The sequence below is a fragment of the Vicugna pacos genome, chromosome X, assembly GCF_048564905.1.
Source record: "Vicugna pacos chromosome X, VicPac4, whole genome shotgun sequence".
Classification (NCBI taxonomy): domain Eukaryota; kingdom Metazoa; phylum Chordata; class Mammalia; order Artiodactyla; family Camelidae; genus Vicugna; species Vicugna pacos.
The window spans coordinates 54,495,120-54,510,388 of record NC_133023.1 but is presented as its reverse complement, the minus strand read 5'-3'; the positions used below and the strand labels follow the sequence as shown (position 1 = coordinate 54,510,388).

The 15,269-nt window shown below is 34.8% G+C and overlaps 1 protein-coding gene across 1 annotated transcript in view; it reads left to right on the top strand.

Moving 5' to 3' along the window:
• Nucleotides 1-15,269, top strand: part of TEX11 (testis expressed 11) — a 296,261-nt gene that overhangs the window by 214,587 nt on the left and 66,405 nt on the right. The window contains exon 25 of the mRNA XM_072956668.1: nucleotides 10,860-10,932. Coding sequence (XP_072812769.1) covers nucleotides 10,860-10,932 — 73 coding nt within the window. The remainder of the gene's footprint in view (nucleotides 1-10,859; nucleotides 10,933-15,269) is intronic.

The window sequence follows — 15,269 nt, the reverse complement described above, 5'->3', positions numbered from 1 at the left end:
CTTCTTTTCTTTCTAATTGGTATAAAATCCTTCATGCTGCTTATTCTCTTCCTACTGTTAATCTCTTCTTTCATATGATTCTTCATATCTGGAACAAACTCTCACCAGATTTTTGCCAACATAATTTCCTTCCTTTTTCTTCCCTTTCTGAGTTCAACTCAAAACACATTCGAGTATCAAGCACTCTGTTAGGTACTGGGGATAAAGAAGACATTCCTTGTCCTGAGGAGTAAAGGGGACTCTTTTTAGAAACCTTTCCATTGTAAAAGAAGATGAAAAAAAAGAATCTATGTGCCTCAGAGCAAAACCAAAACCAACCAGTTTGCTTCTTAACAAGTAAGGGTAATATAATTTTATTCTCAATAAAGCCTTTTGCTTTACTAAAAAATAGTAATAACATATTGTTTTTGCATAATGCTTTTAACTTTTTTAAAGTTCCCTTTTAAGTTGGTAGTCCTGACTTTGTTAAATGTTGTATCTCAGTGAATAGAGATCAAATTGATATGAGGGAAATTTTACAAACTCTTAAGTACAGTCCTTAATTATTTTGTTCATTTCTAACACTGTTCTTTATTTTTTAATGTGTTCTGTCTCTTGCACACCCTTATGTTTCCTAAGAACTCTCTAAACTAGTAACCCTTTTATAATCTTCTTTGCTTTTGAAAGGATATATATTTAAATAATTGGAAATGCACTTTTGCCTTTCTCCATCTTAGTCTGGTCCCTATGAATTAGGCTTGTGGTGCTCTGTCTCTCTAATGAAGACTTGTTGGATTCTATTATTTACATCTGTTCCTTTTTCTCTGAATCCTCACCAGTTGGAGTATTTCCAAATATATGTATGATGAAGCGGTATAGACAGACTTCATAGTCCTATCAACATTGTCTCTAGTCTTCAGAGTATAAGTTAGGGGAAGTAAGGAGTGCTTTAAAATATATGTAGTAATCACAACTTATCAAGGAACCACATCTTTTTCTTAGTGGAGGATTGGATAAAATACTACTAACTGGGCAAATCAGACCCAAGCCTATTTTTCTAAGCCTGAAAGAAAGTTAAGAGTAGTTTTTGTATTTGTACAGGACTGTATATGAAAATAAAGAAAAATATGTGAAAGACTTCATGTAGCTAGCAAAACCTAAAATATTTGTTGTCTGGCCTTTTACAAAAACGTACTCTGACCCCTGTCCAAGATTATTTTTTAACAGACTTATGAGGTATAATTTACATAGCTTATAGTTCACCCATTTTAAATTATACATTTTAATGATTTTTAGAATATTCACAGTTGTACAACTATCAACACAATCTAATTTTAGAACATTTTCATCTTTCTAGAAAGAACCCCCTTATCCATTAGCAGTCATTCCCCATCCATACCACCAGCCCTAGGCAACCACTAATCTACTCTCTCTCTCAATAGATGTGCCTATTCTGGATATTTCATATAAATGTCATCATACAATTTATAGTCTTTTCTGATGGGGTCCTTTTTTGTAATTTTTCAATAATATTTTGAAGGTCCATCCATATTACAAAATGTGTCAGTAATTCATTCCTTTTTATGGCTGAATAATACTACATTGTATGAATATACCACATTTTGTTTATTTATTCATCCATTGATAGATACTGGTTTTTTTCCAGTTTTCAGCTATTATGAATAATGCTGTGATAAAATTTCATGTACAAATTTTGTATGGATGTGTTTTCATTTTTCCTGAATATATACCTAGGAGGGGAACTAGTGGGTCATGTGGTAACTCTGTGTTTAATCATTTGAGGAATTGCCAGACTATTTTCCAAAGCAGCTGTATCATTTTACATTTCCACCAGTACTGGATGAGGGTTCCACTTTCTTCACTTCCTTGCCACCACTGGCTATTATGTCCTTTGGATTATGGCCATCCTAGTTGAATATGAAATACTGTCTCATTTCCCTGATTACTAATGATATCATGACTGATGGCTAATGACAAAAGGTGTTGAGCATCTTTTCATGTGCTCATTTGCCATTTATATATCTTCTTTGGAAAATGTCTATTCAGATTTTTTCCGATTTTAATAGGGTTATTTGTCTTTTTATTACTGAGTTCTATTAGTTCTTTATATAGTCTTGATATACATGAACTGTTATCAGATATAATTTGCAGTTATTCTCTCCCATTATGTAGTTTGCCTTTTCCCTTTCTTGCTAGTGCCCTTTGACTCACAAACATTTTTAATTTTGGTGCTGCCCATTTTATTTATTTATGTTGTTATTTGTGCTTTTGGTGTCATGTCTAAGGCCATTGCCTAATCCAAGGTCATGAAGTTTCACCCCTGTGTTTTCTTCTAAGAGTTTTATATTTTCAGTTCTTACATTTAGGTCTATGATCCATTTTGAGTTAAATTTTGTGTATGGTATGAGATAGTGGTCCTTCTTTATTTATTTGCATTTAAATATCCAGTTGTCCTAAGACCATTTCTTGTGCTGTTTTTTTTTTACCGTGTTTTCAGTGGAGAAATACATCATCTGTTTAAAGTTACAAGGAGTACAGATAGTATAAAACAAAGCAAACTTCAGTCATGAGACACTACGTACATCATGTGAAAACAACAATCTGATCTCCAGGTTATGAAAACTAGAATTAAAAAGTCACTACACAGAAAAGGTCCAAGTTTCCAGCTTGGCAAAACTTGAGTACAGTTACATGAGATGTTTAATAAACTGAATCCTTTCCCCAGTGTATAAACAAAATGACAAGACTAAATCTGTGCCTGGCAATTTCAATCTAACTCTGAAGCTACACAAAACACACAGACACCTTGTATGCTTCACCTGTTAGTTTGACCATCTTTTTTTCTTAGGTGGTGGGAAGAGGGCAAGGTGACTGTGTGGAGCAAAGGTGTGGGAAGTAGAAACAGTGTGAACTAAACATTCTAAAGTATGGTGAAAAGAAAGCTTCAATTAATGCATCACCTAAGGGGGAAAAGACTATGCTCCAAATTTGGAAAATTAATTTAGAAGGATAGGGGAAGTCTTTAAGTAACCTCACTTTAACATGAATATTGTATGTGTGACAGAAGGGAGCACAATGGAGGATTCATAAAGCATGCTCATCAGGAAAAAATGTTGGGTCTGCTTTGTCCAGATTAAGAAAAAATAGCTAAGTTTATCAACATAGGCATCCCTTATATTTTGTAAAGATGAATGCTCTGTTGCTTAATTATGAGGAATTATTTCTTTAAAGAAAGGAGTTCTTAAGCTATTGACAGATAAAATGAAAAAGGAGCAGGGAGCTAACTAGATGTCAAGTGCTTGCTAGAAATGATTTTAAAATGTTTCTACATGTAAAATTTACTGACAAATTTTGGTCAACCGTTTAAAAATAAAATTTAGTTTAAAATTCTTGGAGAAAATGCCTTTTGCCCACATATTTAAAATTGAAAATCAACTTTACTATAGACAAGATTACTGTGGAGTGTACAAAATTCTGCATATTTAGAGATCAACTGGCCATTCAAGATAGATATCATGTTTCACAGGCATTGTTTTAGTCACCATACAGTTTCAGCCATGGGACCAAAATTTAGTGTTCTGTGCCATGTGGCCACAGGGTCACTGGTTTCACATCATGGCTTATGAAAATACTGGCATTTTGTTTTTTGTGAAGTAAGTCCTACCTTATGCAAGCAAAAAGGGAGAAAGGAAAAGAAGGGGGAGGGAGCAAAAAGCTAAAAGCTTTGTTTCAAAGAAAATAGATTGAAGGCTAAAGAATATGGAGCTTTAATAAGCTCAAAGGAAAATATTTGCTGGCTGATCTCTGATTTGTATGCATTCTAAACAATTCTATAAATAAAACCAATATATCATTTCTTAATCATGACCCCATCAAAAAAAAAGTATCTCCTAATTATCCTTTCAATGTCAAATATATACCCTAGAGTTGAAGTTTCATTTTTAAGGGTACAGCTACCTCATAGAGACTGAACTAGATGTACTCTTATCCTTTCTCTGAAGTATAACAGTACACCACTGCACAATGGCATCCAATTTTTTTAAATAATGGCATCCAATTTGAAGACTAATGGTAAAGGAAATTCTTCAGGAGAAAATGAAAATCCATCAAGCTGAAAATCTAAAACTAGTTCTACTTTCTAATAAAAATATATAAAAGTGCATCATCAGAATAAGGAATTCTTATGCCAGTTTGTATTGCAAATTTTCCAAACAATGTATCAAACATAAACCCACTCCAGATATCAATTATGGATTCAAATAGAACTTGAGGGTTTTTTTAAGGCACTAATTTTTTAAATAGTTAATGCAACTGTTGCTAACACGATAATAATAGTACTCTTGGCTTCACATACTAACCTGGACTTCCGATCAAGTGCTGCTTAGCCCAGTAAGGGAGGTCACAAAAAAAAACCTAAATCCATTTTCAGTCATGTCTAGTCTTGTACCCTCCATTCTCCTTTTTTAGCATTTGAAGACAACAGGTTGAGTTGGCAGATACTGTTTATGGACCCCTAAGGTTGTTTTTACTGATTCAATCTCAGTTTTATTGAATTCTTGATAACAGGAATAGGATTTGCAGGGAGAGCAGGGGTATCAGAAAGGTCTGTACTGGATGTTTTCTGAGAGGCCAACAAAGAAGTCGTCTGAATGGTTTCTGATTGAGTTGTATTTGTCTCTGTATCAAGTTGTTCCTTTGTTTCTGTTTTATCATGTCCACTCAAAGCAACACAGTTAGCATCTTCACTTGTTTCATCCTCTTCTGTTTTGGTTTTCTTGGGACTCTCTTCTCTATGAGGTGAGAATGTTCTCTTGACTACTACTGTAGAATTACGTATCTTTGCTGCTGCATTTCCTGAAGATCTTGGTGGTGGGTTTACCAGACATGTTGAAGAAACCCAACACCATTTTTTGAAGACTCTTTTTTTCCCTTTGAATTATTTTGGCACCCTTATTGAAAATCAACTGACTATAAATGAGAAGGTTTATTTCTAGAACCTCGATTTTATTCCATTGATGTCTATATCTGTCCTTGTGACAATACTACTTTTGATTACTGTAGCTTTGTAGTAAGTTTTGAAATAGAGATATGTTAGTCCTCTAACTTTGTTCTTCTTTTTCAAGAATGTTTTGACTATTCTGGGTCCCTTGAATTTCCATATGAATGTTAGCAGCAACTTATCAAATTCTGCAAAAGAAGCCATCTGAGATTTTGATAGGGATAGCACTGAATATGTAGGTCAGTTTGGAGAGTATTGCAATCTTAAACATGGGCTATCTTTCCATCTATTTAGGGCTTTAATTTTTTTCGAAAATATTTTGTACTTTTCAGAGTATAAATTTTTTACTTCTTTCTTTTTATAGTCTATTCACATTTTCTATTTCTCTTTGAGTCAGTTTCAGTAGTTTATGTTTCTAGAAATGTCGCCTTTACAATCTAAGTTATCTAATTTGTTGGTTTACATTGTTCATAGTATTCCCTTATAATCATCCTTCTTATTTCTGTAAGATTGGTAATGATGTCTCCTCTTTCACTCCCAATTTTAGTTATTTGTGTCTTCTCTTTTTTCTGCTTGGTCAGTGTATACAAAGGTTTATCGATTTTGTTGATCTTTTTCAAGAACCAACTTTTGGTTTTTTTTTTCTATTATATTTCTAGTCTCTATCTTATTCATTCTCATTCTAATCTTTATTATTTTCTCCCTTCTGATTGCTTGGGGTTTAGTTTGCTGTTCTTTTTCCAGTTTCTTGAGGTTAAGTTTAGGTTATTGATTTGAGAGATCTCTTTTTGTAATATCAGCTTTTACAGCTATAAATTTTCCTCTAAGCACCGTGTCTTAGCCTGTTTGAGACACTGTAACTAAAATATCACAAACTGGGTAGCTTATAAAGAACAGGAATTTATTTCTCACAGTTATGGGTGCTGCATGTCCAAGATCAAGGTGTTAGCATGGTCATATCTGGTAAGGGCCCTCTTCCTGATTCATAAGTGACACCCTCTCACTGTGTCCTCACATGGTGGAACGGGCTAGGGATCTCCCTGGAGCCTCTTTTACAAGACATGAATCCCATTCACGAGGGCTCCAACTTCATGACTTTGGTACATCCCAAAGGCTTCGCCTACTAATACCTTCACTTTTGGGGCTTAAGATTTCAATATATGAATTTGGGGGGGCACACATTCAAGCTACAGCATTCCATCCCTGGACCCCAAAAATTCATGCTCTTCTCTCATGTAAAATGCATTCATTCTACCCCAATAGCCCCCAAAATCTTAACTCATTCCAGCATTGACTCAGACGTCTAAGTCTAAAGACTCACCTAAATATCTTCTAAACCAGATATGGGTAAGACTCAAGGCAGATTGCTCTCCAGCAGTGAACCTATGAAATCAAACAAGTTATATGTTTCCAAATTACAATGGTGCAACAGGTATAGGATAGACATTCCTATTCCAAAAGGAAGAAATAGAAGGGGAAAAAAAGGAGTAACAGTGCCCAGGTAAGCCTAAAATCTAATGGGGAAAACAACATTAAACAGCAAGGCTTGAAAACAATCCTCTTTGTCTTGGTGCCTCACATTTTGAACCCACTGGGGCTGAGGTTGGGCCTTCAAGCCTCTAGGCTCCATCTGCATGGCTCTGCCAAGTGCAGTCTATGCTGTAGCTCTCAAGGTTAGGTTCAGGCTGGAATCCCACAAGATGGCTCTGCGGGTCTGCGGTGGAAGGCTCTGCTGGGCATTGCCCTATTGGGGGCTTTTCTGCAGTGGCCTCTCCCCTACAGAGGTTATTTGCCCAGGCCCTGAGGGACTCTGAGGCATCTTTTGAAATCAAGGAGGGGCAGCAACACCTCCAGTTATTGTACTCTGCATACTAGGGAGAAGGCACCAAGCTGATGCCTTCAAGGGGTTTGCAACCTGTGCCTTCTGGAGGGGAAACCACAACCACCTGTGCTGTACTTGGGACAGCTGAGGAGCGTGGTGCCAGAATTTGAAGAGCAGAGCCTAGGAGGTGAGAGCGCTGGGCAGCAGTGGGCCCCTCTTTTGAAATTCTTCTGCCCTCCAGGCCCTTGCACACTAGGCCTGTGGTGGGAGATCCAGCCCCAAAGATCTCTCATCTGCCTTTGGGGTCATTTCATTCTTCCTTTGCCTTGGACAGTAGGTCCTGGCTTCTGTTTAGATGGCTGACTAATCTCCCTGTTGTCTTAATGAATAGCTCTTAGTTTCTGTTGAGATAATCCATCCACAGCAACCTACTTATCAAATTCAGCCACACCTCTGGGGTTCTCTCCCTATCAGGCTTTCTGATTTCTTTAAATATTGATGGGCTGAGAATTTTCCAGATTTTGAAATTCTGCTTAATTTTTGATTGACAATTCCACCTCTAAATCATTTCTCTCTTCTCACATTTTATTATAAGCATTCAAGAGAAACCAAGCCACTTCTTCAGCACTTTGCTTAGAAATTTCTTAAACCAAGTATCAATTTCATCACTCATAAAATGTTTACCTTCTATAATACACTGGGTGGGAGAGGGCAGAGCTCAGTGGTAGAGTGCATACACATGTGCGAGGTCCTGGATTCAATCCCCAGTACTTCCATTAAACAAACAAACCTAATTACCTACCCCCCACCAAAATAATAAAATACTAGGAACATAAACACAATTCACCCAAGCTCTTTGCCACTTTTTAACATGGTTGACCTTTCCTCTAGTTTCCAGTGTTCCTCATTCCCATCCAAGACCTCATCAGAATGACCATTGCTGTCCACGTTTCTACTAACATTCTGTTCACAGCCACTTAGATATTCTCTAAGAAGATTGAGGCTTTCTCTACAGCTCTCCTCTCCTCTTTCTTGGTCATCAAGAGAATTTCCCTTAACAGTACATTCACAGCAATTTAGACTTTCTAGCATGCACCTCCAAACTCTTCTAGACTCTATTCATTATTCAGTTCCAAAGCTGCTTCCATATTTTGGGGTATTTGTTATAGCAGCACCCCACTCTCAGTACCAATTTTCTGTCTTAGTCTGTTCAAGCTGCAATAACAAAACATAATAGACTAGGTAGCTTATAAAGAACAGAAATTTATTCCTCACAGTTCTGGAGACTAGTAGAAGTCCAAGATCAAGGTGCTAGCATGGTTGGATTTTCTGGTGAGGGCTCTCTTCCTTGTTCACAGCTGGTACCTTCTTGCTGTATCCTCACATGGTGGAAAGGGCTAGGGATCTCTTTGAAACTTCTTATAAAGGGTGCAAATCTCACATATGAGGGCTCCACCTTTATGGCTTTAGTATCTATCAAAGGCCTCACCTACTAATACCTTCACCTTTGGGGCTTTGATTTTAACATATGAATTTGGGGCACACATTAAAATCATAGCACACAGCTTGAGCAGCATCCCATAAGGTTTCTTTTCCTTTTTGTTCATCTCAAAATATTTTCTAATTTTCATTGTGATTTCTTCTTTGAATCATTGTTTATATAGGAATCTGTTGTTTAATATCCACATGTTTGTTTCTCAAATTCTATTCTCTTATTGATTTCTAATCTTATCCCACTGTGGACAGAATACATACTTTGTGTGACTTCACGTTATTTTAAATTTATTTGAAGCTTGTGTTGTGTCCTAACATATGGTGTGTCCTGGATAAAGTACCATGTATGCTTGAGAAGAATGTATTTTTTTCCTTGGGTTGATGAAATGGTCTATGGATATCTGTTAGGTATTAGAAAAAACTATGTATAGTTTTATACAGTTGTTTTTTTTAGAACAGTTAAGAGGACAAAGAAGAAATACACATTTATACTCTTTTATAGTTACATAGTTACTTTTGCATAGTGTACTCTGTGTTTTCATTTGGATTCAAATTACTGTCTGTTATCACTTTCTTTCAGCCTGAAAGCATTTTTTACAAAATGGTTCTGCTAGCACAAAGATTCTCTCAGCTTTTGTTTTTCTTGGCATGTTTTTATTTCTTTTTTTGCTTTCAGTTCTGAAAGATTATTTTGCTGGATATTAGATCCTTGGTTGATCAGTATTTTCTTTTATCACATTAAATATGTTATCCCACTGCCTTTTTTAAAATCAAGAGTCCATTTCCTGACATTGTCATTGTAACTTCCTTCTTTAAGCGTGATTTCCTTTAGTTGTTTGAACATATTTAAAATAGCTGCTTTGAAATCTATGTCTTTTAAGTTTCAACATTGGACCTTTTAAAAGTCACTTCCTATTGCCTACTTTGTTCTTGCATGTGTCATAGTTTACTGTTTCTTTGCATATCTTATAATTTTTTGTTGAAAACTGGACATTTTGCACAATATATTGGCACATCTTTGGATACCAATTGCCCCCCTCTTGGATTTGTTGTTAATATTTTCTTAATTATTTGTTTAGTGACTTGGCTGGGCTAGTTAAATGAAATCTATTTCCCCCAGCTGTGTAGTAGGATACAGCTTCTAATATCACTCCTCAGAGATCACAGTCTTTGCCTTTGCAATCACTCTGACCCTTCCCCCCAGAGAAGAGGAAAGTAGTTTTAGCAGTTATTTTTGATTCTGTCTTTCTGTGATCTCCTGGTTATTTCTGATTGGTCTTCTTCTAGTGGTATCACACACAGATGTAAGTCTTGACTAATTGCTAGGTGATTGCTCCGTGTATGTGTGTGTGTTTGAAAATGCTCTTTGGCATAAATTACTCCACTGTCTGATCCAATTAAAGTAAGACCCCTTTAAAGGAGTAGGGATCCTAGCTTTCTCTTCCCCTGGTTTTCTCTGTAAACAATTAGCCAGTCTACTGTTTTGCTTGTCAATATTGAGTTACCAACCTCCTCTCAATTGCTCACACCAAAATCTTCATTTTTCAATAGTGCCATAAAATTCCCCATGCCCTGTTCCAGTTAGTCTGTCCCCTTAGGGTGAGCTACAGAGCTCACACTTCTAATGACCTACCTCTCCTCCTGAGCAGAAACTCTATACCACTGTTTTGGAGCTAGAGGCAGGGACAGTGGCCCATTTGTATCAGAGTGACAACTCAGCTTTCTGAGTCAGGGTCTGGGCAGAAGTTGTAGTTCCTAGCATTCTTAGTTTACCTCTCCCAGTATGGAAACTGTATCCTATAAACAAGCTAAGGTAAATGCAATTGAGACTCAGTATTCTCAATTTGCTATGCCTCATATGGGGACTGGGTAGAAGAGCAGTCCAGGCCTCTCAGGTGTACTTGTTTATAATAGAGCTTCTGCAATACAGATCTTGGAGAGGAGGATGAGAAGTGCTGGCAGCTTGCCTCTTCTGGCCATACCTAGCCTGGAAGCTGAGAGTAGAGTGAGCCCCATCTTCTTCTGGCCACACCCACCTAAAAGTACACTTACATCACAGTGAGCTAGGGGCAGGTGGTGAGCAGATCACGGCTCACCTGCCACAAATACTCACTGTTCTTACTGAGACTTAGTAGATTTCCTGGAATAGATGTTTCCCCATTTGCTATATACTCTAGGGCAATTCTCTGATGTTACATGATTATGTTTGTAATTTTCACCAATTCTGGTAGTTTTGCTGGGGAGAGGATTTGTGGATGTCCTCACTCCATTGTTCTGGAAGTGCTTTTTCTTCTGTCCTAGATTATTAAAGAAATTGATAATACTTAAGATTTTCTATTTAATCTTCAATTTCCTGGAACATTAAGGAAAAGTAAACATAGAGGCCAGTATTTATATATAAATTCTAAAATACTTAGTTTATGCTGTTGTTTTTCTGTTATTTATTTTTAACTGTTTTTAATGAAAGTGATATAAAATTATTTTTATTTGCTTTAAGTTTTGTTTGGTTGAGACTAATTTTCTCATTTCATTGTTACCAAATAGACCAGGTTACTGAATCGTGCACTTCAGCAGATCCATAAATGTAGAGACATCTGGAATCTCCTGAAAGAAACAGGTATGGTGGAACTGGGAGTTTGGTAACACAGTTATAAAGGGGGTTTCAAATCTTAATAACCTAGTCTTTTATCACCAGAAATTTGTACCACTTCAATACTTGATAACCAGTTGAATGGTTCTTTAGAACTGATTTTTCCCTATTGTATGTCTGTATTTTAACTCTTTGACATACTACTTGGAATAAGAATATTTTTTACCTTGCTTTTTATGGAAGTATAGTATTGAGTATAAAAATAGGATCATCATTGTTTAATATGACATTATTACTCTTAGGTCACTAGATTTAATATCTAATTTAATCAAGTTTTAACTCTGACTAAATATAAGGCACAAAGTCTTCCAAACCACAACCACAATATAAGATTCTATTAACATTTTATTATGAAATAATCAAAATAGTAGGAAACCTTTTGAAGTTATATAGTAGCTTGATTCTGTTTTCTCATTGAGGTTGGTATTGGCTTTTAGCTTTAAATAGGCTTTTTTAGATTGTATCCATCTGTTTTCTGTTTTAGTTAGAAGTTTTTTTAAAAAAATCAGTGAATATTGAATTGAATTACATGCTTTTTCAGCTTCTAGAGACAATCATATGGTTTTTCTGTACTGAATTATAATAATCATAAATTTCTCAAAATTAAGTCATTGTTGCATTTCTGGAGTAAACCCTATTTGGTCGTAGTGTATTATTATTTTTAAAATGTTGATGAATTTGGTTTTCTAATATTTAGAAATTATTGGTTTATCATTTTGTGTGTTACATGTGTGATATATTTGGTGGATTCTGATATCAAACTATAATAATTATAAGAACATAAACATATAAATTTTAATTTACCTCTCTCAATCTGTGGCAGGCATTTAAAGGAATAAAAACAACAAAAAGAAAGGACAGAGAATACCTAAATAACATCATTAGTATGGAAGATTTAATAGAACTATACTCTATAGCCTGAAAATAGAAAACTCATTTTCCTTTCATGTGCCCTTTGAACATTTACAAATTTGACCACAAGAGAAATCTGAATAAATTCCAAGACACAGAAATAAAACAGACATTATTTGATTGTAATGCAATAAAACCAGAAATTAATAATGTAATCAGGAAACAAAACCCTTGACCACTTGGACATTAAAAAAAAAAACAGTAACTACAGAGTATCTGGAAAATAATGATAATGATAATACTTTATAACAGAATCTAAAGTGCTAAAGCAATACTGAGTAAAATTTATATCTTCAATGGTTTTTATTTAAAAAGTATGTCAGACAGATGACTGGATAAAGTTGTATATATATATATATATATATATATATATATATAAAATGGAATACTACCCAGCCATTAAAAAAGAATAAACTAATGCCATTTCCAGCATAGATGGACTTAGAGATTTTCATACTAAATGAAGTAAGCTGGAAAAAGAAAAATACCATGTGATATCACTTATATGTGGAATCTGAAAAAACGACACAAATTAACTTATTAAAATGACACAAATGAACGTATTTACAAAACAGAAACAGACTCATAAACATAGAAAACAAACTTGTGGTTCAGGGGGGAAAGGGTGGGGTGGAGGGATAAATTGGGAGTTCAAGATTTGCAGATACACACTACTGTATATAAAATAGATAAACAACAAAGGATAAAAGATAAACAAATTCTACTGAATAGCATAGGGAACTATATTCAATATTTTGTAATAATGTATAATGAAAACAAATATGAAAAGGAATATGTATATGTGTGTATAACTGAAACACTATGCTTTACACTACAAATTAAGACATTATAAACCAACTATACTTCAATTAAAAAAAGGATAGAAATCAAGGACTTTCAACATAAATAAGCTGCAAGGATATTTTGTACAACACAGGGAATATAGCCAATATTTTATAATAACTATAAGTGGAGCTTAACCTTTAAAAATTGTCAATCACTATATACACCTGTAACATATAATATTGTATACCAACTATACTTCAGTATAAAAAAGACATTAAAAAATGAAAAGTATGTCAGAATGCTAGCTGACAAATCCATTTCTTCTTTCTATGGACGCAGCTAGACTCTCTTCATAGATATATCTATATCTATCTATCTGTCTATCTATCTATCTACATCATTAGTGACTTGCAAATTAAAATGAGATATCACTACACACCTATTAAAATAGCAAAAATCCAAAACAGTAACAAGACCAAATGATGGTGAGTATGTGGAGCAACAGGAATTCTTATTCATTGCTGACAGGAATGCAAAGTGGTACAGATGCTTTGGAATACAGCTTGACAGTTTCTTACAAAACTAAACATACTCTTGCTATACAATCCTGCAAATTGTGCTCCCTGATATTTATCCAAATAAATTGAAACCTTATGTCTATGCAGAGACCTGCACATGAATATTTATAGCAGCTTTATTCACAATTGCTAAAACTTGGAAAGAACCAAGATGTCCTTCAGTAGGTGATTGTATAAATAAACATAACATGTCCAAACAATGAAATACTACTCAGATAAGAAGAATGAGCTATTAAGCCATGAAAAGACATGAAGGAAACTAAATGCATATTACTAAGTGAAAGAAGCCAATTCGAAAAGGCTACATACTATATGTTTCCAACTATATGATATTCCAGAAAAGATAAGACTATGGAGACAATAAAAGGATCATCAGTTGCCAGGGCTGAGTTGTGGAGGGAGGGATGGATAGAAGACAGAAAATTTTTAGGGCAGTGAAACTCTTCTGTATGGTACTACATTGGTGGATACATGTTATTATACATCTGTCAAAATCCATGAAATGTACACCACCAAGAGTGAAACCCAATGTAAACTATGGAATCTGGGTGAAAATGATGTCTCAGTAGATTCATTGATTGTAACATATATACCACTATGGTACAGAATGTCTGTAGTTGGAAGATGTGTACCATGGGGGATAGGGTGTATGTGGGAACACTCTGCACTTTCCACTCAGTTTTGCTGTGAACCTAAAACTGCTTTAAAAGAATGGCTATTATCAAAAAGACAAGAGATAAGCGCTGGGGAGGATGTGGAGAAAAGGGAACCCTTGTGTACTGTTGATGGGAGTGTAAATTGGTGCAGCCACTGTGGAAAATGGTGTGGAGTTTCCTCAAAAATTTTAAAATAGAACCCCACTGTAAGATCTAGAAATTCCATTTCTCTGTATATAGCTGAAAGAAATGAAATCATTATTGTGAAGTGATATCTGCAGTCCCATGTTCATCACAGCATTATTCACAATAGTCAAGACATGGAAATAGTCTAAGTATTGAGTGAAGGATGAATGGTAAAGAAAATGTGGTACACACATACACACACACAATGGAATATTCAGCTTTAGAAAAGAAATTCTGTCATTTATATCAGCATGGATAACCTGGAAGATATTATGCTAAGTGAAATAAGACAGGCAGAGAACAAATATACTGTATGATCTAACTTATATATGGAATCTAAAAATAACCAATCTCACCAAAACAGAGAGTAGATTGTTGTTTGCCAGGGGTAGAGTTGGGGAAGAATGGGTGATGGTGGTGAAAGGGTACAAACTTCTGGTTATAAGATGAATAAGTTTTGGAGGACCTAAAATAAACCATGGTGACTATAGTTAACAATACTGGATTGTATACTGCAAAGTTGCCAAGAGAGTCAGTCTTTTTTTGTAAATTATTTTTTCACTTTTTATTAAAATTCTACATTCATTTTATAAATAATATTATGCACTAATTTTTTTTACAGTAAGTAGCCTTTTTCTTTCCTACTTTGATATGGCATTGGCATTAACTAGGTAACTTCATCAAATGGAAATGAGTAGCTTCATAATTCCTATATTCCTGAACAGATTATATATCTGGGAAGTTATTTTTTCTTAAGTGTTTTTGAATGATTCATATAACTCTTTTTACCAAAAAATATTGAATTATCTGGCTTCATTTTGCTCTTATTTTTAATATCATCACTCCTGATACCTTTAAGTCAGTATTTGCTTGATCATTATTATTAAATGAATTTTGTATTTTATGTTTTATGTTTGTTGTAAAGAGCATATTTTTAAATTTTGTGTGCATATGTACATTTGTCTGTTTTAATGTGGATTTTAATTCTCAGTCTTTTCAGGATAACTCCAAGAGAGTAAATCTTAAAAGTTCTCACCACACACACACACACACACACAAATACAATGTGAAGTGATGGATGTGTTAACTAACCTTATTGTGGTAATCATTTCATAATATATACATGTATCAAATCATGACACTATACACCAAAACTTACATAATGTTATATGTCAAACATATCTCA